The sequence below is a fragment of the Jaculus jaculus genome, chromosome 13 (assembly GCF_020740685.1).
Source record: "Jaculus jaculus isolate mJacJac1 chromosome 13, mJacJac1.mat.Y.cur, whole genome shotgun sequence".
NCBI lineage: Eukaryota > Metazoa > Chordata > Mammalia > Rodentia > Dipodidae > Jaculus > Jaculus jaculus.
Window position 1 is genome coordinate 27,804,096 of NC_059114.1, and position 26,826 is coordinate 27,830,921.

A 26,826-nucleotide genomic window follows, 5' to 3' on the forward strand; every position below is an offset into this window, starting at 1 on the left:
TCTCTCACCATGCACAAGAATTAAGTCCAAATGGATTAAAGACCTTAACATCAGACCTGAAACTCTAAAACTGCTAGAGGAAAAAGTAGGGGAAACCCTTCTACATATTGGTCTTGGCAAAGACTTTCTGAATACAACCCCAATTGCTCAGGCAATAAAACCACAGATTCACTGGGACCTCATGAAATTACAAAGATTTTGCACTGCAAAGGACACAGTGAAAAAAGCAAAGAGGCAACCTACAGAATGGGAAAAAATCTTTGCCAGCTATATATCTGATAGAGTATTAATATCTAGGATATACAAATAACTCAAAAAGTTAAATAACAAGGAATCAAACAAGCCAATCAAAAAATGGGCTATGGAGCTAAATAGAGCATTCTCAAAGGAAGAAATACGAATGGCATATAGCATCTAAAAAAATGTTCTACATCAGTAGTCATGAGGGAAATGCAGATTAAAACTACACTGAGATTCTATCTCACTCCTGTCTAATTGGCCACCATCATGAAAACAAATGATCATAAATGTTGGCGGGGATGTGGAAAAACAGGAACCCTTCTACACTGCTGGTGGGAATGCAATCTGGTCCAGCCATTGTGGAAATCAGTGTGGAAGTTCCTAAAAGAGCTAAAGATTGATCTACCATGTGACCCAGCTATAGTGCTCCTAGGCATATATCCGAAGGAATCATCTCATTTCCTTAGAAGTACATGCTCAACCATGTTTATTGCTGCTCAATTTATAATAGCTGAGAAATGGAACCAGCCTAGATGTCCCTCAACGGATGAGTGGATAATGAAGATGTGGCACATTTATACGATGGAGTTCTACTCAGCGGTAAAGAAAACTGAAGTTATGAAATTTGCAGAAAAATGGATCGACCTGGAAAGGATTATACTAAGTGAGGTAACCCAGGCCCAGAAAGCCAAGTGCCACATGTTCTCTCTCATATGTGGATCCTAGCTACAGATGATTGGGCTTCTGTGTGAGAAGGAAAATACTTAGTAGCAGAGGCCAGTAAGTTAAAAAGGAGATATAAAGGGAAGAGAAAGGAAGGGAGGAGGGTACTTAATAGGTTGATATTATATATATGTAAGTACAATGATCTAGATGGGGAGGTAATATGATGGAGAATGGAATTTCAAAGGGGAAAGTGTCGGGGGGGGGAGGGAGGGAATTACCATGGGATTTTTTTTTTTATAATCATGGAAAATGTTAATAAAAAGTAAAATTTTTTTTTTAAAAATAAAAAACAATCAATGGTATTTTAATGCTTAAGCTGTCAAAAACTTGTTTCATACAACCTCGTAGTATGGAAAGATTTTCCCATGTGGCTTATTCATATTAACCTCATTCCTTTTAGTGTTGCAAGCATTCCACAGCCAACGCTGAAATACATAGCTCTTTGTCTTTAGGGACATGAAGTTGCTTTAAGATTTTCACTATACCATTCAAGGCTGTAATAATTTGCTTGGGCACTTATATGAATATCTCCAGAGAAGGAGTCTGAGGGAGAAATTCTATAGTAGTATAGTAGACTCTACCATCTCCTGCCATTGATGGATCTATGCCTGTCACCATTATTGAGAAATTTATGAGCTTCTGAAGATTAGTGAGAGAGTTCATATTCTGGACATGGAGGAAGTCCAGTCATCTAACAAATTCTTTCTTAAAAAAATATTTCAAGAGCTGGAGAGATGGCTTAGCAGTTAAGGTGTCTGCCAAAGGATGTTGGTTCAATTCCCCAGGACCCATGTAAGCCAGGTGCACAAGGGGGCGCATGCATCTGGAGTTCATTTGCAGTGGCTGGAGGCCCTGGCGTGCCCATTCTCTCTCTCCCTCAAATAAATAAAAATAAAGTTAAGAAAAAAATAGTTAAAAAAAATTTCAAGCTGGGCATAAGGGCTCACACCTTTAATCCCAGCACTCAGAAGGCAAAGGTAGGAGGATCACGTTGAGCTTGAGGCCACCCTGAGACTGTACACAGTGAATTCCAAGTCAGCCTGGACCAGAGTGAAATCCTATCTCGAAAATCAAAAAAAAAAAAGAAAAGAAAAGAAAAAATTCGTTTATTACTAGAGAGAGAGAGAGAGGGAGGGAGAGAGGAAGGGAGAGAGGGAGAGAATGGGTGTGCCATGACCTCTAGCCAGTGCAAATGAACTCCAGACTCATGTGCCAACCCCCTTGTGCATCTGGCTTTAAGTGGATACTGGGGAACCGAACTCAGGTCCTTAAGCTTTAAAGGCAAGCATGTTAACCACTGAGCCATCTGTCCAGCCCCAATTCTTCTCTCTCTCTTTTTTTTTCCTAATAAATTTATTACATGAACACGTCAAATGGCCCCACAGTGCCAATTCTTCTCTTTTGAGACAGAATCTCACTGTGTAGCACAGACTGGCTGGCTTCAAATTGTCAATCTCCCTGCTTCAGCCTCCCAAGTGCTGAGATTACAAGTATGCATCACACCAGCTAAACCATCTGATAATGCTATATACTCAATGAATCTTTAGTTCCTTCCTTGTAAAATAAATTATCTTGATCATTTTTAGTTACCTCTTCACACATTAAACAGACCAACCATTGCTTATCACATTTTGTTGTGACTGATTGATTTTTTTTTTTTTTAGCTAGGGTTTCACTCTATCCCAGGCTGACCTGAAATTTACTATGTAGTCGCAGGGTGACCTCGAACTCACAGTGATCCTCCTACCTCTGCCTTCTGAGTGCTCGGATTAAAGGTGTGTGCCACCATGCTTGGCAAATGTAGAGTCATTTTTATTATTATTTGCAAGGAGACAGAGAGAGAGAAGAGAGAATCGGTGTGCCAGGGCCTCTGCAAATGAACTCCCGAAACATGTGCCACTTTGTGCATCTGGCTTTACTGGGGAATTTAATTTGGGTCATTAGGTTCTGCAGGCAAGTGCCTTAAGTGCTGAGCCATCTCTCCAGGGCAAAAGCTTATGATTCATGTATTAAACAAACAAAAAAAGACATTTAAGTTGACTTATCTAATCTAATATACTATACCTTTTCCATCATAGAGTGCAAGCCCTGAATTCTCCAATTCAGCTTCCTTGAGCCACCCAGGTGGATATCCTAGCTGGCGCATCCGATAGATAAAAGGGGGAAGACTCTTATCTGTCACACCCAATGCATCTTGAAGTTCCTCACTAAATAAAATAAAGGGGGTGGAGGAAATGATGAAGTGATTTGCATGAAAACAATGGCATCTGGTATTGAGACAGTCTTACTCTATAGCTCAGACTGGTGTGGAACTATGTAGTACACGTAGTCCTCAAACTGGTGGGATCCTCTTGCTGCAGCCTCCCACTGGCATGAACCACTATGCCTGACTAAAACACTTCTGTCCCACATCACACAGCAATGGTACATGGTGTGTAATAAGTAGTTAAGATGTTGTTAACTATATTAATTGAGCAATCCAGGCTTTGTTATGGCACACTTACATTCCAGACTTAACACATGATATCTCTATGGTAAAGTAAAGACAGTACCTAATAATTCCTGGCTTGAATCTTCCAAATCTTTCTTCTACTTCTTCTGCATGGTACCGCTGCTGGAAACTCTGATTGTTTGTTTCACTACCACAAGCATCCATATATGCTTTTCTCTTTTCATTTATTCGAGCAGCATTCCGAGGCTGTCATAATGTTTGATGAGAATAGCATAAAGCAATTTAGAAATACTTCAGCAATTAAAAAAATAATCATAATTTTTTGTTTGTTTTAAGCAGGGTCTCATCCTAGCCCAGATTTACCTGGAACTCACTTTGTAGCCCAGGCTGGCCTCAAAACTCAACAATCCTCTTACCTCTGCCAAGAGGTGGGATTAATGGTGTACACCACCACACTCAGCTAAAAATCACTTTTTGGTTTTCGAGGTAGGGTCTCACTCTGGTGCAGGTTGACCTGGAATTAACTATGTAGTCTCAGGGTTGCCTTGAACTCTCAGCAATCCTCCTACCTCTGCCTCCCGAGTGCTAGGACTAAAGGCGTACGCCACCACATCTGGCTTAAGTTCTTTTAATAAAATTTTTAAATATTTTATTTCTTTTTGGTTTTTCAAAGTAGGGTATCACTGTAGCTCAGGATGACCTGATTTCACTATGTAGTCTAAAAGTGGCCTTGAACTCACAGCGATCCTAACTCTACCTCCCAAGTGCTTGGATTAAAGGCATTCATAAGCCAGGCGTGGTGGAGCATGCCTTTAATCCCAGCACTCGGGAGGCAGAGGTAGGAGGATTGCCATGAGTTCAAGGCCACCCTGAAACGACGGAGTTAATTCCAGGCCATTCTGGGCCAGAGTGAGACCCTACCTCGAAAAACAACAACAAAACAAACAAAAAAAAGGCATTCATAATGGCCCCATACCCAGCAATATTTTATTTTTATTTATTTATTTGACAGAGAGAAAAAGGAGGGAGGGAGGAAGGAGTGAGAGAATGAGTGCACCAGGGGCCTCCAGACATACGGGCCACCTTGTGCATATGGCTTACATGGGTCCTGGGGAATTGAATCTGGGCCTTAACTGTTAAGTCATCTTTCAAGCCCTTAAATATTTTTTATTGATTTGAGAGAGAGAAAGCAGATTGGGGGGAGGGAGACAGAGAGATAGAGAGTATGTATACACCTCTAGTCACTGTAAACGAACTCTAGATGCATGTACCACTTTGTGCATCTGGCTTTATGTAGGTAATGGGGAATTAAACTCAGACCATTAAGCACTGCAGGCAAATGCCTTAATTGCTGAGCCATTTCTCCAGCCCCAAGGGTTTTTTTTTCTTTATATTTTTTTTTGTTTTTCGAGGTAGGGCCTCACTGTGGTCCAGGCTGACTTGGACTATATAGTCTCAGTGTGGTCTCGAACTCTCAGCAATCCTCCTACCTCTGCCTCCCAAGTGCTGGGATTAAAGGCGTGCTCTACCATGCTTGGCTTCTTTAAATATTTTGAAATTTTATTTATTTATTTGAGAGAGAGAGAGAAAGAGTGTAAGAGAGAAAGAGGCAGACAGATAAAGAGAATGGGCGTTCCAGGGCCTCCAGCCACATGTGCCACCTTGTGCAACTGGCTTACATGGGTCCTGGGGAATTGAACCTAGGTCCTTTGGCTTTATAGCCAAGCGCCTTAACTGCTAAGCCATCGCTCCAGCCTAGCCCCCAAGTTTAATGTATAAAATAACCATAAAAGAAGATAGGTATTTTTAAAAGCTGCAGGTAGAAAGCAATCATTTCAAATTCTTATACCTTAATCCAACCTCTAGAGAGGAAGAGGTAGGAAGACTGTCGTGAGTTTGAGGGCAGCCTGGAACTATACATTAAATCTAGGTCAGCCTGTGCTACAGTGAAACCCTTCCCTTGAAAAAGAACAAAAATAATAAATGAATACTTATTACCATAGTGTTATCATAACATAAGTTAACTAAAATTGTTTTAAAAGTAATTTTCATATCTAAAATACTGTAAGTTATTTTCTTTAAGAATCTAATGTCTTGGGCTGGAGAGATGCCTCAGTGGCTAAAGCAAAACCTAACGACCAGGGTTCAATTCCCTAGTACCCACATAAAGCCAGATGCACAAAATGGGCATATACATATGGAGTATGTTTGCAGTAGCTGGAGGCCCTGGCATGCCCATTCTCTCTGTCCCTCTTTCTCTATCGCTCTCTGCTTGCGAATAAATATATAAATAAAAAAAATTTAAAAATATGTCTTAAAATATAAATGTGAAAAGATTAAGTAGACATTAAAGGAATGCAGAAAGTTTTGTTCCTATCACAATGCCATAAATGTGTAAAATACATCAACAAGTTCTGGTTCCAAGACATTTTTATATGAATGAACCTTACCATTGGGCAATCCTTCATTTGATGTTCTTCAGAACCACAATTGAAACAGTGAGGCTTTGGCCTATTTGGTTAAAAAACAAAACAAAACAAAACAAAAACCCAAAGATTTTCAAAATGTAAATAAAAACATAAAAGCAAATCAATAAAACTGTAGCAAGCACATCTTCATTATCTGCAATAATGAGCACACTAAGGTTTTTGTACTCAGTTACTTAAATGGCAACTTAACCAATAACCATTCTGTTCCTGACTGATCTGTTACCTCTTGAGTTTTTTCAGTGGTTAATAGCAGAAGAATCAAAGCAAACAGATCATCAAGTTTCCTTTAGGTAACATGGGAAAAAGGCAGATAGTTATAAGACAACAATCATATGAATAGGAATAGTTACTTCTCTCCACCCTCCCAGGTACATTACATGTGAACCAATGAATTCCAAGAAATAAACAACCACTTTACATATTTAAAAGATATCATTTTATCTCTCTCTCTAGATATTGGAATTCTAAATTAATCTGTAATTAACTTCATATTAAATTAGTAATAAAGAACATTAGCTTTCAAGAGTCGAAGAAAAATTTATGGTTTTGGCATTGAAATAACAAAAAGGATAAAACAAAACAACTCCCCACACAAACCTTTTTGCTTTTACTTGTATTTCTTGCCCTTCTAGAGAAACAATGTGGCTGAAGACTTGCTGGTACCTTTAGTGAATTTTATTAAGGAATAGTTATCAGTCTGCAAAATTTAATAAGCTGTTTTTAAAAGATTCACTTAGTGGCAAGATGCATAAAAGATCTTCATTCACTATGTAGGATACTTGGGTATTTCCCATCCTTCGGTAAGCTGAGGGTTTTCATTTAGTAGAGGTTGCCCCAATTTATCAAGGCAAAAATTAGTAAAATACAGGACACTTCCTACAACCTGCAGAAAAGTCAAAAAATATTGCTATTTAAGTGGAAAAAAAGACATTAAGTAAAGTCAAGTCTATGATTAACTGTTTTAACAATTTGTTTTTGGATGAAGTTATGAAAAAAATCTTCCCAGTTAACAGGAGTCAGATTTTGGTATACAAATAAAAGGTACACTTAAGTTTTCCCTGTGTATTGGATCTTTACTGTGAACTGTACTCTCTCAAACAGAAAACACAAACTTTGACTTTCATGCTTCTCTTGTATTCCATTTGTTTGAAGCAAGACCCTCACATCCTACATTGTTTCCATTCACTCTTCTCCTTTGAGTTTTTGCAGAAATTTTAGACAAGTTGAAAAACAGTGAAAAGGAATACTCATGCACATTTCACCTACACTGAACACTTGTTAATAGTTTAACATTTTTCTGTGCATGGCACTCTTTATATACACATGAACATCTTAATTAGCCATTTGAAAATCAACTGTAGAAATCATAACACTTTCCCTTAAGGCTCTAGAAGTCTTCTAAGAATAGAAACATTCTCCTGTAAACCACAATAACCATTGTCACACCCAAGAAGAAAATTAACTCCCATATGTATCTACTCTATATTCAGGTTTTCCTGTCTCCAAAATGCCTTTTGTATTTTTTCCAAGCCAGGATCTAATTAAGGTTAATATGCAGTACTTAAAAGTCTCTTTTATTTACTTAAGTGACATATTATTCTCTTTAGGATGTTTCTAGTTTCCATTACTGTACTAAGCTATCTTATAACAAAGGAGTTAGGCAGGGAGCTCCTTGCTGCTCAATTCTATGGGCAGCTGTCAGTCTATCAGCAACAACTGACACAACAGATTCTTCCCTTCTCTCACAAATATCTTCCCCTTTTGGTCTTTTTGGCTAGATTCTTCTCATCTCTCCATGTTCTAGAGATTAGGAGGCATAGGATCTAGTCTTTCTTTAAATTACCTTCCCACACTCATTCCGTAAATTATTAATCCAGAATCATTTAAGTTCTCTTCTAAATGCCAATCTTGGATATTCAAGTGTCAACAAAACATCTCACTAGATATAAGATGATATCTCAAACTCACCTATTTATTGTTGCACAGGAAGTCGGGAATTGTGGCACCCGCCTGTAATCCCAGTACTTGGGAGACCAAGGCAGGAGGATCTCTAGTTCGAGGCCAGCCTGGGATACATAGGGAGATCATGTCTCCAGAACAAACAGACATATATACATACACAAATAAACTATAACAAATTCTTAGCTACTGCTAAACCTATTCTTTCTCCACCAAAGAAAATGGAAACAGTGGTCGTGCACCTCTCTAATCCCAGCATTTGGGAGGCAGAGATAGGAGGAGCTCCATAAATTTGAAGACACCCTGAGATTACATAGTAAATTCCAGGTCAGCCTGAGCTAGAGTGAAACTACCTCGAAAAACCAAAAAGGAAACAATATCTATATGTTTGTTTTTATGTTGCTTTTTTTCCCCTTCAAAATAGGGTCTCACTTTAGCCCAGGCTGACAAGGACTTCACTCTCACTCTGTGGTCCCACTATGACTCTCCTACCTCAGCTTACCCAGTGCTAAGATTAAAGGCATACACCACCACACCTGGCAGAAACGATAATTCTTCTAGCTCCTTGAGCCAATGCTAGAATTGCTTTATTAACTCTCTTGTTCCCATATTCTGCATCCAATTCTGGAGCACATTTGATAGCTCTACTTTACAAGTAGCTCCAGGTTCTAACCATCCATCCCCATCATTTTGATCTTAGCCATCATTCTTTTTCCTGAAATGAACACAGTAACTTCCTAACTTGATTTGGGCCTCTACACATACCAACTGTCAACTTTCTCTACTAAGAACCCAGTTCTTTCTTTCAAGCCATAGCATGTCCTATTTTTACCTAAGTCTCTCAAATGGCTTCCATCTTAGATGGAAATTCCAAGTCTTCACTATGGCTTATAGGGCAAGACCAGCATGTGGATCACATACTCTGGAATTTTAGGTCTGGGGCTGGAGAAATGGCTTAGCAGTTAAGCGCTTGCCTGTGAAGCCCAAGGATACCGGTTCGAGGCTTGATTGCCCAGGACCCACATTAACCAGATGCACAAAGGGGCGTATGCGTCTGGAGTTATTTACAGTGGCTGTGGGCCCAGGCGTGCCCATTCTCTCTCTTTCTCTCTATCTGCCTGTTTCTCTATGTCTGTTGCTCTCAAATAAATAAATAAAAACAAATGGAAAAAAAAAAAAAAAGAGTGAGAGGTCTGGTTAAAAACATGGCTTGAAGCTACATGTGGTGGTGCACACATTAAAAGCCCAGCACTCAGGAGGCAGAGGGAGGAGGATAGCTGTGAGTTTGAGGCCAGTCTGAGACTATGTGGTGAATTCCTGGTCAACCTAGGATACAGCAAGACCCTACCTTGAAACAAACAAACAAAGAAAACCTGTCTGGGGCTGGAGAAATGGCTCAGTGCCAGATGCACAAGGTGATGCATGTGTCTGCCGTCTGTTTGCAGAAGCTCAAGGCCCTGGCACGCCCATTCTCTCTCTCTCTTTGCTTCTTTCTCTCAGTCTCAAATAAATAAAAGTAAAATATTTCAAAAAATGGCTCAGTGGTTAAGATGTTTGCTTGCAAAGCCTGATGACCTAGGTTCAATTCCTCAGTACCCATGTAAAGCCAGATGTACAAAGTGACACATGTATCTGAAGTTCCTTTGCAACAGCAAGAGGCCCTGGTGTGCCCATTCTCTCTCCTTACAAATAAATAAAAATATTAAAAGCTCCATCTTAATACCTAAATAAATAAAACCTTGGCTCTATTCTGCACTTGCCTACTTGTGAGTACTTAGGCTCCCATGCGTTCCTCCCATCCTGCAGAATGAGAATAGAACTTTCATGAAAAATATCTGTAATGAGCTCATAATTTCTAGACCAGCAACTAGTGTACAATACAATGAGCAATCTGAATACCAGTTAGCTGCTATGGGAGGTCCACTTCCTTTCCTTACTTACTGAGAACTCTAGAAATCATCCAGCCGCAGTTACTATCTTACTGTTGCCTGTTTGTTCTCTCTCTCTTCTCCCCTCACTCTGGTTGGACTTGAGGACTGACTCAAGGGCCTCACACATGCCAGACAAGTACTCCACTGCTATGCTACAGCTTCAGCCCATTCTTTACTTATTTTGAGATAGGACTACACTAAGTTACTTAAACTGGCCTTGAACTTGCTGCAATCTTCCCTGCCTAAGCCTTCTAAGTAGCTGGGATCACAGGACCACAGCCCTGCCCTATCATGCCTGGCTTCTTTTCAGGGGGTGGGAAAAAGAAGTGCTGAAGATCAAACCCAGGGTCTCATGCATAATAAATAAGCACTCTACTGAGCTTAGTGAATTATGCTTCTGGCCCTTATTTTTCTTAAAGAGTACTACATTCTCCCACTAGACTGTTAATTAAATAGGACCTGACTTACTCTTCTATACACTTTGTGACACGAGGCAGCATTCACTAAATATAAGTATTTGTTAAGACTAAACTAAAGCCCCATGTGGTGGCACACCCCTCTAATCCCAGCACTCAGGAAGCAGAGGTGGGAGGATTGCTGAGTTCAAGGTCAGCCTGAGACTAATTCCAAGTCAGCCTGTGTTAAGAGTGATACCCTATCTCAAAAAAAAAAAAAAAAAAAAAGGAAGGGGGGAAAAGAAGAGAATAAACTGATACATACACCAAATTCTCAATTTCTATATAAGTATCACTTTAAAACCCAACATTTTCAAGCTGGAGAGATGGCTTAGTGGTTAAGGTGCTCGTGTGCAAAGCTAAAGGACCCAGATTTGATTTCCCAGGACCTATGTAAGCCAGATGCACAAGGCAGCACATGCATTTTGGAGTTCATTTACAGTGGCTGTAGGCCCTGGCGTGCCCATTTTCTCTTTCTTCCAGCCTATTTCTCTACTTCTTTTTCTCTTTCAAATAAATAAATAAAAGTAAAATACTTTAAAAAAAAAACCAACGCTTTCAAGTTCAAAGAGAAATGAAAGTTACATAGCTGAATTCAAATATCATTCTTTCAGCCAGTCATAGTGTTGTCTAACACCTGTAACCCTAGTACGTGGAGGATGAAGTTGCCTTGGCTAGACCTTATCACATAAAACAAAGTAAAAAGCCAGGCTTGATGGTACAAGCCTTTAATCCCAGTGCTCAGGTGACTGAGGTGGGAAGATCACAGTGAGAGCTCAAGGCCAGCCTAAGACTAGAGTCAATTCCTGGTCAGCCTGGACTACAGTGAAACTCAAACTCAAAAAACAGGAAGGGGGCTGGAGAGATGGCTTAGCGGTTAAGCGCTCGCCTGTGAAGCCTAAGGACCCCGGTTCGAGGCTCGGTTCCCCAGGTCCCACGTTAGCCAGATGCACAAGGGGGCGCACGCGTCTGGAGTTCGTTTGCAGAGGCTGGAAGCCCTGGAGCGCCCATTCTCTCTCTCTCCCTCTATCTGTCTTTGTCTCTGTCGCTCTCAAATAAATAAATAAAATATTTAAAAAAAAAAAACACAGGAAGGAAGGAAGGGAGGGAGGGAGGGAGGGAGGGAAGGAGGGAAGGAAGGAGGGAGGGAGGGAGGAAAGGAAGGAGGGAGGGAAGGAAGGGTGGGCAGGAGGAAGAAGGGAAGAAAGACAGACAGACAAACTACATCCCAACACCTGGGAGGCAGAGGTAGGAGGAGCACCATTAATTCAAGGCTACCCTGAGACTACATAGTGAGTTCCAGGTGAGCCTGGGCTACAATGAGACCCTACCTCAACAAACAAAGCAAATACCGGGTATGGTGGCACACACCTTTAATCCCAGCACTTGGGAGGCAGAGGTAGGAGGATTGCCATGAGTTCAAGGACACCCTGAGAACACAGGATGAATTCCAGGTCAGCCTGAGCTAGAATGAGACCCTACCTCGAAAAACCAAAAAGCCAAACAAACAAAACGACTATTAAAACGCAACAAAACAGAAACTTTTTTTTTTTTTTTTCCAATTAGGGTGTTGCTAGCCCAGGCTGATCTGCAGCTCACTCTGAAGCCTAGGCTAGCTTTGAACTCAGATATCCTGTTATCTCTGCCTCCCAAGCGCTAAGATTAAAGGCATGCGCCACCACGTCCAAAATGATTATTACATTAAAAAAAAAAAAAGCTGCCAAACCATACCACATTGTTTGATACTAATGAATTCTATACAGGTACTGGAAGGTCTAAATGTAAGTTGTTTCTATTAAGCTTTCAGTTTTTACCAATTGAGACTACTAACACTTTGTATTGCAAATATGCCATGTTATATTAGCTCCCCCTCTCTCAGCTTCATCCACCTGTAAGTTTATTAAGTTAGTTTCCTACTTCATTCAAATCTTAAAGATAAACATAAAAAGGTTAATTAGGAGAAAAGCTCTTCCCTGTGGCACAACATAATAGTTATTAAAACCAAATGATAACATGTACAGGGTAAAGTCTATGCTATTATTTATAAGAAAAAATGTTACGATCATATAATGACATATGATCTAACTGCCACCAGCTGATTAAGGATAGGAATCATACAACTGCAGAATTCAAAAGAAAATGTATAAACTTACACTAAAAGCTTCCTTGCTATTTTGAATGGCACTTGACTCTTCCATTTTATGGTCCTCTTCTAATACAATACTGGATGGCTAAGACAAAGAGAAATATGCATTACAGAGTAACCAATTAGGAACACAAGCTAGGAATCTGAACACTCTTATTTCATAAATGATATCATTAAGATGTAAATTTCTGCTAAGTCCTTGTCATAATTTGGGTGAGTTTACAAAGTAAGCTAGGAGAATATAACATAGCTATCATACCCATGAACTATAGCAGCTGCGGCTTCCAGCACAAGTCTGAGCCTATCAATACTACACCACCAATGGGTGAAAGATAATAAGACCCCAGGCCTCAAGAAGAGCTAACAGTTTTGCTGAGAGTGGGGAGTCAGGCTCATCAGGGGTGAAGCCACTGTTAAGTTGTCCATCCCATAATAAATAACCTTTTCCATTATCATGCAAGCAAATGGGTTGAAAAAACAAATGGCATGGCTGGGTGGTGTGGTGATATATGACTTTACTCCCAGCACTCGCAAGGCAGAGGTAGGAGGATCTCTGGGACTCTGAAGCCAGAATGAGACTACATAGTGAATTCCAGGTCACACTAGGCTTCAACAATACCCTACCTCAAAAAAACAAAAAGGCATGAAAGAAAGATGGGGATTCATAGGAAAGAAGTAGTACATTTGCTGGGCGTGGTGGCACATGCCTTTAATCCCAGCACTTGGGAGGCAGAGGTAGGAGGACTGCTGTGAGTTCAAGGCCACCCTGAGACTCCATAGTGAATTCCAGGTCAGCCTGGGCTAGAGTGAGACCCTACCTTGAAAAACCAAAAAAAAAAAAAAACAAAAAAAAAACGTAGTATGTTAACAGGAGGAAACAGGTAAGAGAGGGTAATATGGGGAAGGGGGTAAGAGAAAAAAAATCACAGGTCTCTCAGGAAGCAGAGGTAGGAGGGTCACCGTGAGTTTGAGGCTACCCTGAGATTACATAGGGAATTCTAGGTCAGCCTGGGCTAGAGTGAGATCCTACCTCAAAAAAAAATAAAAAATAAAAAAATAAAAATAAAATCACAGGTCTGCTGGGCGTGGTGGCACACACCTTTAATCCCAGCACTTGGCAGGCAGAGGTAGGAGGACTGCCGTGAGTTTGAGGCCACCCTGAGACTCCATAGTGAATTCCAGGTCAGCCTGGGCTAGAGCGAGACCCTACCTGGAAAAATCAGAAAAATGAATAAATAAATAAAATAATAATAATAAATAAAAATAAGTAATATTCAAAGCCTGGCAAGGTAACACCCAGGTATCAACTCTAGCACCAGGGAAGCTAAAGCAAGTTGATCAAGCTAGAAGTCAGTCTAATCTACAAAGCAAAGATACTATCCCAAATAAACAAATGAATAAGTAAACTGGTGCCATCCAGTATGGATTTATTTATGTACTTATTGAAGAGAAGGAGGGAGGGAGGGAAGGAACCCTCATGTACCCCAGGCTGGTCTTAAACTGGTTTTGTAGCAGAGAATGATCTTGAACTAATCCTCCTGCCTCTACATTTCAAATGCTCAGATTACAGGCATGTGCTATCAAGCCAGGCTCAAGCATGACATTACATATACTAAGCAAGTGCTCTACTACTGAATTATATCCTCAATCCTTGAATGTATGTACCACTATGTATCTGGTTTCACATGGCTACTAGAGAATTGAACCATCAGGCTTTGCAAGCCTTTAACTTCAGAGGCAGTCTTATTTTAATTCATTTAATTTATTTTAGAGAGAGAGCCTCATGTAGTCAAAATTGGCTTGAATTTCTGATCCTTCTGCTTCTATCCTCCCAAGTACTGGGATCACAGGTGTTTGCCATTATGTCTGACACCCAAAAGACTTTTTATGTTTTTCTTTTATTGTGAAACTGTAAAGAGGCAGATAGAGAACAGGCATACCAGGCCTCCAGCCGCTGCAAATGAACTCCAGATGTATGTGCCACCTAGTACATCTGGCTTATATGGTACTGGTGAATTGAACCTATGTCCCTAGGCTTTGCAGGCAAGCATCTTAACCACAAAGCCATCTTTCAAGCCTGACTTTTTAATGTTTTTTTGGGGGGAAGGGGGTTGAGGTAGGGTCTCACTCTATCAAAGGCTGACCTGGAATTCACTATGTAGTATCTGAGTGGCCTCAAACTCATGGTGATCCTCCTACCTCTGCCTCCCAAGTGCTGGGATTAAAGGACAGCACCACCAAGCCCAGCTGACTTTTTACATTTTTCTTTTTTTTTTTTTAATGTTTTTATTAGCATTTTCCACGACACATTTTTCTTTTGAGACAAGGTCTCACTCAATTGCTCAGACTGTCCTTTAACTCTCAATGTAGCCTAGGCAGGCCTCAAACTAATGCCCTCCCTGCCTCAGCTCCTGAACACTGGATTAGCGATGCATGGGCCATCATGCTCAGAATATGTTAGTTCCACAATCTTTAAAAATTACATGTACGGGGGGATGGAGGGTATTACCATGGGGTATTTGTTATTATCATGGAAGTTGTTAATAAAAGAAAAAATTAAGCTTGGCGTGGTGGCACAGGCCTTTAATCCCAGCACTTGGGAGGCAGAGGTAGGAAGATCGCCATGAGTTCGAGGCCACTCTGAGACTCCATGGTAAATTCCAGGTCAGCCTGGGCTAGAGTGAGACCCTACCTCATAAAACCAAAAAAAAAAAAAAAAAAATTACATGTGCAAAGCCAGGCTTGGTGAAGTACGCCTTTAATTCCAACCCTTGGGAGGGCAGAGGCAGGAGAACTGCCATGAGTTTGGGGTCCAGAGACTACACAATGGATTCCAGGTCAGCCTGAGCTACAGTGAGACCTCACCTCAAAGAAACAAACCAAACCAAACCAAAAGAGTTCAAGATTCTATTCAAACTAGGTGTCGTGGCGCACACCTTTAATTCTAGCACTGGGGAGGCAGAGGTAGTAGGATTTCTGAGTTCAAAGAAAGCCTGGGACTACAAAATGAGTTCCAGGACAGCCTAGACTAGAGTGAGACCCCACCTCAAGAAAAACTAAAACACAAAAACAAAACAAAAAAGAGCCTATCTTTATCTACTTATTGAGCTGGAGGCTAGCCTGGGTTACATGAGACCCTGTCTGGAAAAAGGAACAATTATTTTTTTTTTACATCTGTAAAACCTAAAGATTAAACAAATTCAATTAATGAGAATACTTTTTCTCTCAGAGAACAAATAACTACAAATTCTTTGAGATTTTACTTACCTTAAAATTTTTTCTCAAACAGGACATAAACCCTAATCTGATTACATATGTAAATATATACATTTATACTGTAACAGTGTATAGTAAATTTTTTCAGATTTCTTTTGATACACTATTAATTTTTAAAAAGCAAGCTTTAGGGAACCAGGTGTGGTGTCATACTCCTTTAATCCCAGCACTGGGGAGACAGAGGCAGGAGGATCACTGTGAGTTCGAGGCCACCCTGAGACTGGTAAAACAAGAAAACAAAACAGACAAAAGCAAGGTGTAGGGAATAAAGAACAGACATATATATATTGGTTTAATATAAAAAGAATATTATCTTTCATTGCTTCTCAGCCTGTTTGTTTGTTTGTTTGTTTGTTTTCTAGGTAGGGTCTCACTCTAGCTCAGGCTGACTTGAAATTCACCATGGAGTCTCAGTGTGGCCTCAAACTCACAGCAATCCTCCTACCTCTGCCTCCCGAGTGCTAAGTTTTTTCAGCCTTTTGACTAAGTGGAAGAATTCATCTTTTATAAATCTCAGTTATATAAATTTGTTTTTTGCCCTGAAACTAATTGTCTGCCCAAAACAACCTGTACAAGTTAGGAAATGAAAAGAAAGCCTTCAATTTTGGGTTGCCAGTTCTGATAATGACTGACCTGACCAAAAGAGCCAGAGACTGTATTTGTCAGATTTTGAAGGAAGCCAATGGAAGAATGTTCATTGAACAGATAATCTTCATCATTTTGGTTCTAACAAAATCTCTGTAGTCTATAGTTGGTAGTGAAAAGCTTAACATACTAATCTTAAAGTCTCTTAAATTTGAAATACCTGGGGTAAAAGGCTAAAGGAAGTCTTTTCCACATCATTTTTTTGTTGTTCCTCAAATCTTTTTACTAAATTTGATATAAACTCCTCTATTTCTTGATGATATTGCCTGTATGGGAGGACAAAATGGAGAAAATGTCAGAAGTCAGAGTAAACATTTTTTTTTTATTGACAACTTCCATAATTGCAAAAATATTTGATAGTCTTATTTTTATAAGATATCATGTCTCAGGCTGGAGAGATGGCTTAGTGGCTAAAGTGCTTCTGAAAAAATAAAGGACCCAGGTTAGATTCTCCTGTAGTGTAAAGCGGATGCACAAGGTGGGACATTTGTTGGAGTTTCATTTGCTTTGCAATGGCCAGAGGGCCTGGCACATCCTTTCTTTCTTTTTTTTTCTCTACCTGCCTCTCATATAAAGAAAATTTAAGGGGAGGTAATATGATGAAGAATGGAATTTCAAAGGGGAAAGTGCATGTGGGGGGGAGGTATTACCATGGGATATTTTTTATAATTATGGAAAATGTTAATAAAAATTGTGAAAATAAAAAAAAAGAAAATTTAAAAAATACTTCTCACCAGGAGTTTGACACCACCTTAAGACTACATAGTGAATTCCAGGTTAGCCGAGGCTAGAAAGAGACCCTACCTCGTATAATCAACAAAAGAGAGACAGAATATGGGGGCACCAGGGCTTCTAGCCACTGCAAGTGAACTCCAGACCCATGGTGGCGCACGCCTTTAATCCCAGCACTTGGGAAGGCAGAGGTAGGAGGACTGCTGTGAGTTCAAGCCCAGCCTAGGCTAGAGTGAGACCCTACCTCGAAAACCAAAATCAAAAAAATAAAATAAAAATATATTGGGGCTAGATAAATGGTTAAGGCACTTGTCTACAAAAGCCTAACAACCCTGGTTCAATTTCTCAGTACCCATGTAGAGCCAGATGAACAAAGTGGCACTTACATCTGGAATTTGTTTGCAGCCACTGGAGGCCCAGCACACTCATCCATTCATTCTCATTCTCTCTCTGCTTGCAAATAAAATATTGAAAAATAGATGAGTCGTGGTGGGACATGCCTTTAATCCCAGCACTTGGGAGGCAGAGGTGGGAGGATTGCTGTGGGTTCAAGGCCACCCTAAGACTATATAGCGAATTCCAGGTCAGCCTGGACTAGAGTGAAACCCTACCACAAAAAAATAACTAACTAACTAACTAATCATATTCATTGTTGGAACATTAACAGATTTTGATAACCTAGCAAGCAGTACTTAGCATCCAACCTATGCCAAACAGCTGTACAAAGAAAGGCACATTTCATTTATAAACTTCATGTACATAAGATTTTTTATTTTATACATTTTTTTGCTTGCTCATTTTTATTTATTTATTTGAGAGAGAGAAAGAGGTAGATAGAGAGAGAATGGGCACGCCAGGGCTTCCAGCCACTGCAAACAAACTCCAGACACACGCGCCCCCTTGTGCACCTGGCTAACATGGGTCCTGGGGAATAGAGACTTGAACCAGGGTCCTTAGGCTTCATAGGCAAGTGCTTAACCGCTAAGCCATCTCTCCAGCCCAAGTTGTTTCCTTTTTTTTTGGTTGTTCACTTATTTATTTATTTGAGAGTGACAGAGAGAGAGAGAGAGAGAGAGAGAGAGAGAGAGAGAGAGAGATATTGGGTGCACCAGGGCTTCAAGCCACTGCAAACAAACTCCAGACACACGCGCCCCCTTGTGCACCTGGCTAACGTGGGTCCTGAGGAATCAAGCCTCGAACCAGGGTCCTTAGGCTTCACAGGCAAGCGCTTAACCACTAAGCCATTTCTCCAGGCCCTACTTAAGTTTTTAATCGATGCTACTTGCAAATGGCTCATACTCCAAAAGAAAAGCCAGGCATGGTATTGCACTTGGTAGTCTGAGGCAGGAGGATACTAACAAACTCAAAGCCTGCCTGTTGTACATAGCAAGACCCCAGACAGACAGAGCTACAAAGAAAGACTTACTCTCTTTCTCTCAAAAAAAACCAAAAAACAAAAAGAAATCGAGATGGAGAGTTACCTCTTGATTACTTCCTGCAACACAAAAACCAACTTCCTAGATATACCTTCTACACTTTTCACTGAATATGAAAATGGAAAAAAAAAAAAAAAAAAGCAACTCAAGAAATAAACACTGAAATCTTTGTCCATCATCCAGGTGAAGAAGCACAGAGAAGTCTACATGAGACTTCCATTTGCTTAGTCTTAATCATAACCTCATACATTTTAACTCCAGGAGCAGTTAAAGAACAAAAATGATATAAATGTGAGTGAAATAAAAAACAGTCTTCCAAACAGTTAACTCACATTTAAGAAGCAGAAAATCAACTTACTTTGAAATAACATTGTTCATAAATAGAATTTGTAATAATGGTCCATCTGTCTTGGTATTGTTCACCAGCATTCCACTAAAACAGAAGTCAAACATATTCTTAGAAGATAGCAAAGTACAACACATGACTCATATAACTTTTATATTATTTACAATTATTCTTTTTTTTATATTTTGGTTTTTTGAGGTAGGGTCTCACTCTAGCCCAGGCTGACCTGGAATTCACTATGGAGTCTCAGGGTGGCCTCGAACTCATGGCAATCCTCCTACCACTGCCTCCTGAGTGCTGGGATTAAAGGCGTGCGCCACCATACCCAGCTCTATTTACAATTATTCTTTTTTTTTTTTTTTTTTTCCTATGTAGTGTCTCACTCTAGTCCAGGCTGATTTGGAATTTAGCATGTAGTTTCAAGGTGGCCTTGAACTCACAGCAATCCTCCAACCTCTGCCTACTAAATGCTGGGATTAAAGGCGTGTACCACCACACCAGCTGTTTTTATTCTTTTTTGCTTGTTTATTTTTATTTTTAATATTTTTTTAATTTATTTGACAGAAAGAGGGAGAAAGAGAGAAAATGGGCATTCCAGGGTCTCTACCCTCTGAAAACGAACTCCTGACAATGTGTCATCTTGTGCATCTGGCTTACATGGGTCCTGGGGAATCAAACCTAGATCCATTATCAAACCTAGATCCGTTGGTTTTGCAGGCATTGCTTGTTTATTTTTTGAAGTAGGGTCCTGAATCACAGGTTTATGCCACAACACCTCACTAATTTATTTATTTATATATATATATATATTTTTAAGTAGGGTCTTGCTTTAGCTCAGGCTGACCTGGAATTCATTATGTAGTTTCAGGGTAGCCTTGAACTCACAGAGATTCTCCTACCTCTGCCTCCCAAATGCTGGGATTAAAGATGTGTGCCACCACACCCAGCACTTTCATAATTGTTAAGTACTAATGATCATATACTATATACTAAAGATCACAAATAACACCAAGATAACCAAGGATATAGCAAGTGGTAAAGTCATGCCTACCAGAGCAAAAGAAAAACATCTAAGATATTACCACTTATAACTCCTTGGTGAAAAATTGTCTCACAAAAAATTAAGAGCTTAGGGCTGGAGAGATGGCTTAGCTGTTAAGGCACTTGCCTGCAAAGCCAAAGGACCCAGGTTCAATTCTCCAGGACCCACGTAAACCAGAGGCACAAGGAAGCACACACATCTGGAGTTTGTTGGCAGTGGCTGGAGGCCCTGGCACACCTATTCTCTCTGTGTATCTCTCACCCTCAAATAAATATAAATTAAAAAAATAAGAGCCTAGCCGGGCGTGGTGGCGCACGCCTTTAATCCCAGCACTCGGGAGGCAGAGGGAGGAGGATTGCCATGAGTTCAAGACCACCCTGAGATGACAGAGTTAATTCCAGGTTAGCCTGGACCAGAGTGAGAACCTACCTTGAAAAAAACAAAACAAAAAAACAAAAACAAAAACAAAAAGCCTGCTGGTCATCAGGTTATAATAATGTATTTCTAAAATGTTTGTCAGCAAGTGAAACTGGCCAGGTAGTATACAGGAAAATACCTCACACATAAATGGGCAGATTCTTGGAGGACAAAGCACACTGAATTAACTAGCTCAAATCCAAGATTCAGGCTGGGGACATGGCCCAGTGGGTAAAGTGGTTGCTTTGCAAGCATGAGAACTAAGTATGGATCCTCAGGGCTTGCTGGCTTGTTACTCTAGCAAAATCAGTGAGCTTCAAGTTCAGTGACCGACCCTGTTTCAATTGTGCAAAGCAACTGAGGAAGACACCTCATGTGGATCTCTGGCTTAAACACAAATAAATATACATACGCTTGTGTGCATGCACCAACATGCATATATACATCATACACAGACAAAAAAAATTCTAAGATGCTCTATCACTTGAGAGGTAGAGGCAGGAGGAGCAGGAGTTCAAGGCCAGCCTGGATTACATGAGAGCTCATCTAAAGCAAAACAAAACAAGCAAAATCCCTGTATTGTAGAGCAGAAACGTAAGAGAAAATTATGCCTGGATCTGACTTTAAGGTTTTATTCTTTTGAGATAGAAACTGACTATGGCCTGGAACTTGTGGTGATCCTGCTCTTAGTCTCTGGAGTTCAGTGAGCCACTACAACAGGTTTTTTTCCTTTTTGGGGGGGGGGGAGTTAGGGTCTCATATAGTACAACTTAAGTTCAAGTGATCTTGAACTAACATGATGACCTTGAACCCTGATCCAAGTGCTGGAAATATGGACATGAGCCACCATGTATGTCAGTCATAACTTTAAAAAATACTACAAAAAACAATAAGGATGGGGAGGTAGCTCAGCGGTTACAAGTGCTTGCTTGCAAAGCCTGCTGGCCTGGGTTTGATTCCCCAGTACCAACATAAAGCCAGATGCACAAAGTGGTCCACACACCTGGTATGGTCCTGGTGTGCTACTTCTCTCCTTGCAAATATGTTCATAATTAAAAAAATAAAATACTAGCCGGGCATGGTAGCACATGCCTTTAATCCCAGCATTTAGGAGGCAGAGGTAGGAGGATCATAGTGAGTTCAAGGCTACCCTGAGACTACATAGTGAATTCCAGGTCAGCCTGAACTAGAGTGAGACCCTACCTCAAAACACCAAAATAAATAAAAATTAAAAATAAAATACTACAAAAATAAGCAAACAATAACGCTGGGTGGTGCACGCATTTAATCCCAGCACCCGGGAGGCATAGGGAGGAGGACTGCTGTGAATTCAAGGCCACCCTGAGACTACATAGTGAATTCCTGGATAGCCTGGGCTAGAGAGAGAACCCCTATCTCAAAAAACCAAAAATAAATAAATAAGTAAGTAAGAAGAAGCCAGGAGTGGTGGTATATGTTTATAATCCCAGCACTGAAAGCCGGGCGTGGGGGCTCACGCCTTTAATCCCAGCACTTGGGAGGCAGAGGTAGGAGGATTGCCATGAGTTCAAGGCCACCCTGAGATGACAGAGTTAATTCCAGGTCAGCCTGGACCAGAGTGAGACCCTACCTCAAAAAAACAAAACAAAAAAAAAAAAAATAACAACAACAAAAAATATATATATATACAATCCCAGCACTGGGAAGACAAGAGGCAGGAGAACTTTGGCAAGTTCTAGGCCAAGTAAATCTGTACAGACCTCTAGGCCAGTCTGGGAAACGTAGTCCCTATTTCACAAAACATTAATTTAGCCTAAGTGACTTACTAAATTCAAATCAAAAGTTTTTACCATTTATTTACTCTATTAGAGCCAAATGTCTGAATACAAATCTATATGCTATGCTATTTCAAAAGTATATTTTTTTTCCTTCTAGAATGCTATACCTTGCTGTGTGTGGTGGCACAAGGCTGTAATCTTAGCACTTGGGAAGTGGAAGCACAAGTATCTGGAACTCACGGTCCTTCTCAGCTACATAGTGAATTAAGACCAGCCTGCGTTACTTGCTGTACCTTTCATTGTTTTTATGGTCCCTCTCCCCCCATAGTTTATTGTGGAAATAGTGCTAGGCATGCTGGCTCACACCTAATCCCAGCACTCAGGAGGCTAAGGCATAAGGATTGCTGCAAGTACAGGGCCGGGATGGGCTACAAAGTGCCTTGTGGGGCAGCATGGGTTTGCTAGGTGAGACCCTGTCACAAAAGACTAAAGGAAAATCCCCACAAAATTATGTAAATAAATCATCAGGTAGGGTAACAGCTTCCAAGAAATCTTTGTTGAATATGAATAATTGGTTGACAACCTTACTCTTCTGAGCACAAACCTCTGTTTAAGTATTGGCTGCACGTATCAGCAAAGTAAAGAACCACGACTGATTTCTTCCCAGTCTTATGAATAAATGACAGTGATACCAAAACCCCTATATTCTTTATACAAAGAAGTTATCATTAACCATTATCATCTGGATAAATAAAAAGGGACAACTCGTGTAATTTCAAGATCTCATACCTGGGTCGTGTCAGAATGTTCAATTTTCTCCTAAGTTCTTGATGTTATTACTTGTTAAGGAATATTAGCTTTCATTAAACAGAATAATGCACAATGAAATCCAACCACAACTCTCACTTTTGTTATAAATGCTTAAGACCTGTAAACATTTGAAGGATGACACACACTCTTAACTGAGTATATTTTGTTGGACAAAACATTTGGACCTAACAACCAAAAAATATAATGGGAGAGGAATATGATCAAAACACATTATGTGCTGAGCGTGGTGGTACACGCCTTCTTTAATCCCAGCACTGGGGAGGCAGAGGTAGGACGATTGCCCTGAGTTCGAGGACACCCTGAGACTCCATAGTGAATTCCAGGTCAGCCTGAGCTGTCGAAAAGCCAAAAAAAAAAAAAAAAAAGTATGTGCAGTAAGACACAATCTTGAAGTTCAAAAGAGTCTAACAGACTAAGCAAAAAGTTATTCAGGACTGGAGAGATAGATGGCTTAGCAGTTAAGGGGCTTGCCTGCGAACCCAGGTTCCATTCCTCAGGATGCACATAAGCTAGATGTATAAGGTGGTGCATGCTTCTAGTTTGTTTGCAGAGGCTGAACGCCCTGACACACCCATTCTCTCTCTCAAATAAGTAAGTAAATAAATATAAGAATGAAGGGAAAAAAATTATTTAGACAGTGGTGTCTCTGGCACAAGTTTAAACCACCAACTAAGAAAATCTTCCATGTCAAGGCAGCAATAAAACCAACCGTTAATGACTGAAGAATGTACGGACAGAATCTTTGAATTTTACTACACAATAGTTTTAACTTTTCTGTATCCTATTAATTTTCATTATAAAGTGTTGTAGGAAAAGCAGCATTTAAAAAACCTCTCAAGGCTTCAAAGTCACAAAATGACATAACTACTTTGTGGGTTCTTTACAAACACTTAAAAGGAAAATAAACTGAACCAAAATTACCTGCTTATGTGACAATAAAACTATCGGTGGGAGAGAAAAAATTACCTGTTTACATACATAGATTTTAAAAGCGTAAGGATGTGAGTTAACATACTACCAAATCCAGAAAATATGAAATTACATTAACTAAAGTCAAATGAAAATGAATTTGGCGTCTTTCCCCAAAAACATTGCAATGCAAGCTAAAGTATTCTGAAATTAATCCTTCATCATAATCAAGCAATTAGCTATCTCTCTTTCAATGCTCCAATACTTTAAAGCCTCCTACTCTGCATCATTACCATGACCTTTTGCCCTGCCACAAAAACGTATCCAGAGGGATACGTTTTTACCATGCCTGTCTCAACTTGGGCTCGGTGCAAAGCGTGGGACCGCAAAGCGACGGACAGGATGGGAACCGTTTGCAATCTAACAGTTCAGCAGCTTGAAACGCGGCTGTAACTGGGCGCTCGGAAGAGGTCGGGGTCTACTCTCCGCGGGACGGCTTCCCTCAACGGAAGGGGTGGCGCGGAGGCCGGGAGGCGGGCAGCGCACCCCGACCACGTCTCAGGGCGTGGCGGGAGACTCCGGGCAATTCCGGCCCTCCTGGAACCTCCGCCGCGCCCGCGACCGACGCCGCATGCACCTCACGTCCCAAGTGACAGGGCCCAACAAGCCGGAAGGATATTCTCGGCGCGGAGGTGCTCTATGGTTTCCTCACAGTGCCGAAGCTGCGCCCTCAGCGCCGAGTGGCCAACCGCACTCTCCTCGTCGTCGTCCTTGAAGCGGGTGTGCACGGGCTTCGGAGTGGACTCCTCCTGAGGGCCAAACGCCTCAAATAGCTCTAAGTCGCCAAAATCCACCTCAGCCGCCATTTTGGGTAGTGGTAAAGATTCGAAAGGAGGCGGAGCGGATCGCCGGCCTCGGTGAAGGTCGGAGGGCGACGCCGCTCTCACGGGCTGGGGCCGCGCGATGCCACTCTGGAGGTTTTTCTCCAAACGCAGGACGCCAAAGCCGTGCTGGGGGCGGGACCAGTCTCTAGACTACAGCTCCCAGCAAAATCCTGGGCTCCTCCTTGCTGACTTCCTAAGGTGAATGGAGCGTGGCATGATGGGATATGTAGTTTCTAAGCGGCTGGACGCATTGTTTGCGTTGCATTCTGGGATTGATCCTTTCTAAACCGGATCACAAAGCGTTAGAACGACGTGGATTGTTCCTGTGACCCATGTAAGGCTTGAGAATCAGGGCACCACACATGACTTGTCACAAACTGGACTGTGCGTGCACAACAGCGAAAGAAGGAACCTTAGCTTTTTCACAGGAGGATCATGCTTATAATTCCAGCACTTGGTAGGAGGATCGCAGTGAGCTCAGTTAGTCTGGGATAAAGTGACACTCTACTTCAAAAATTAGGGGACTGGAGGGTTGGCTTAGCGGTTAAGGCGCTGCTTGGCTGCGAGGCCTTAGGACTCTTGTTGGATTCTCTATTACCTACGTAAGTCAGATGCACAAGGTGGTGCATGCCTCAGGTTCGTTTGGCTGGAGGCCCTGGCACACGCATTCTTTTGTTATCTGCCTCTTTCATAATTAAAATGTTTTATTTAGGGCTAGAAAGATGGCTTAGCGGTTAAGGCGCTTGCCTGAAAAGCCAAAGGACCCAGATTCGATTCCCCAGGACGCACTTATAAGCCAGATGTACTAGGTGGTGTATATGTCTGGAATTCATTTGCAGTGGCTAGAGGCTCTGACACACCCATTCACCCTTTCTCATTCCTGTCTCTCTATAATAAGGAAATAAAATGTTTTAAAAAGTATTTATTTATCTAAGAGAGAGAATAATTTACAACAGGTGTGCCAGGGCCTCTAGCTACTGGAAACAAACTCCAGATGCATGCACTGCCTTGTGCATCTGGCTCACGTGGGTACTGGGAAATTGAACCTGGATCCTTAGGCTTCAGAGGCAAGTGCCTTAACCACTAAGCCATCTCTCCAGCCCCAAATTATATATATACAAAATATTATATATAAGTAATATATATTATATATAATTATTTTTTTATTTTTCCATTTTTCAACGTAGAGTCTCAGTCTAGCTCAGGGTGACCTGTGTAGTCTCAGGGTGCCCTCAAACTCATGATGATCCTCCTACCTCGGCCTCCCAAGTGCTGGGATTAAAGGCGCGTGCCACCACACCTGGCTAAAATATTTTTCAAAAAGTAAAAAAACAGGGGCTTGAGAGATGGCTTAGCGGTTAAGGCGTTTGCCTGCAAAACCAAAGGATCCCAATTCAACTCTCCAGGACCCACGGAAGCCAGATGTACAAGGGGGCGCATGCATCTGGAGTTTGTTTGCAGTGGCTGGAGGCCCTGGCGTGCCCATTCTCTCCCTCTTTCTGCCTCTTTCCCTTTCTCAAATAAAATATATTTTAAAAAATTTAAAAAACATGGGCTGGAGAGATGGCTTAGCGGTTAAGCGCTTGCCTGTGAAGCCTAAGGACCCCGGTTCGAGGCTCGGTTCCCCAGGTCCCACGTTAGCCAGATACACAAGGGGGCGCACGTGTCTGGAGTTCGTTTGCAGAGGCTGGAAGCCCTGGCGCGCCCATTCTCTCTCTCTCCCTCTATCTGTCTTTCTCTCTGTGTCTGTTGCTCTCAAATAAATAAATAAATAAAAATTATTAAAAAAAATATAAAAAAACAAATTAGCTAGGTCATTATACTATGTTAAGGTTTTTTTTGTTTCTTATTTTTATTTATTTATTTGAGAGTGACAGACAGAGAAAGAGGCAGGTAAAGAGAAAGAATGGGTGCACCAGGGCCTCCAGCCACTGCAGAGGAACTCCAGATGCCTGCGTCCCCTTATGCATCTGGCTAACGTGGGTCCTGGGGAGTTGGGCCTTGAACCGGGGTCCTTAGGCTTCACAGGCAAGCGCTAAACCGCTAAGCCATCTCTCCAGCCCTACTATGTTAAGTTTTTCTGGTGACTAAAGATGCTTGATTTCCTCAGTACCCACATAAGGCCAGATGCACAAAGTGGCACATGTGTCTGG

General features: G+C 41.2%; 1 protein-coding gene across 1 annotated transcript in view; it reads right to left on the reverse strand.

Annotated features, from left to right (window-relative positions):
- The window catches only part of Zcchc8 (zinc finger CCHC-type containing 8), a 44,702-nt gene extending 19,973 nt beyond the window's left edge, over positions 1-24,729 (reverse strand). The window contains exons 1-10 of the mRNA XM_045132987.1: positions 24,469-24,729; positions 22,839-22,881; positions 18,846-18,920; positions 16,480-16,585; positions 12,406-12,483; positions 6,687-6,790; positions 6,505-6,570; positions 5,869-5,929; positions 3,519-3,664; positions 3,031-3,173 (exon numbers count right to left, since the gene is read on the reverse strand). Coding sequence (XP_044988922.1) covers positions 3,031-3,173; positions 3,519-3,664; positions 5,869-5,929; positions 6,505-6,570; positions 6,687-6,790; positions 12,406-12,483; positions 16,480-16,585; positions 18,846-18,920; positions 22,839-22,881; positions 24,469-24,655 — 1,009 coding nt within the window. The 5' untranslated portion in view covers positions 24,656-24,729. The remainder of the gene's footprint in view (positions 1-3,030; positions 3,174-3,518; positions 3,665-5,868; positions 5,930-6,504; positions 6,571-6,686; positions 6,791-12,405; positions 12,484-16,479; positions 16,586-18,845; positions 18,921-22,838; positions 22,882-24,468) is intronic.
- Positions 24,730-26,826: the final 2,097 nt, after the last annotated feature.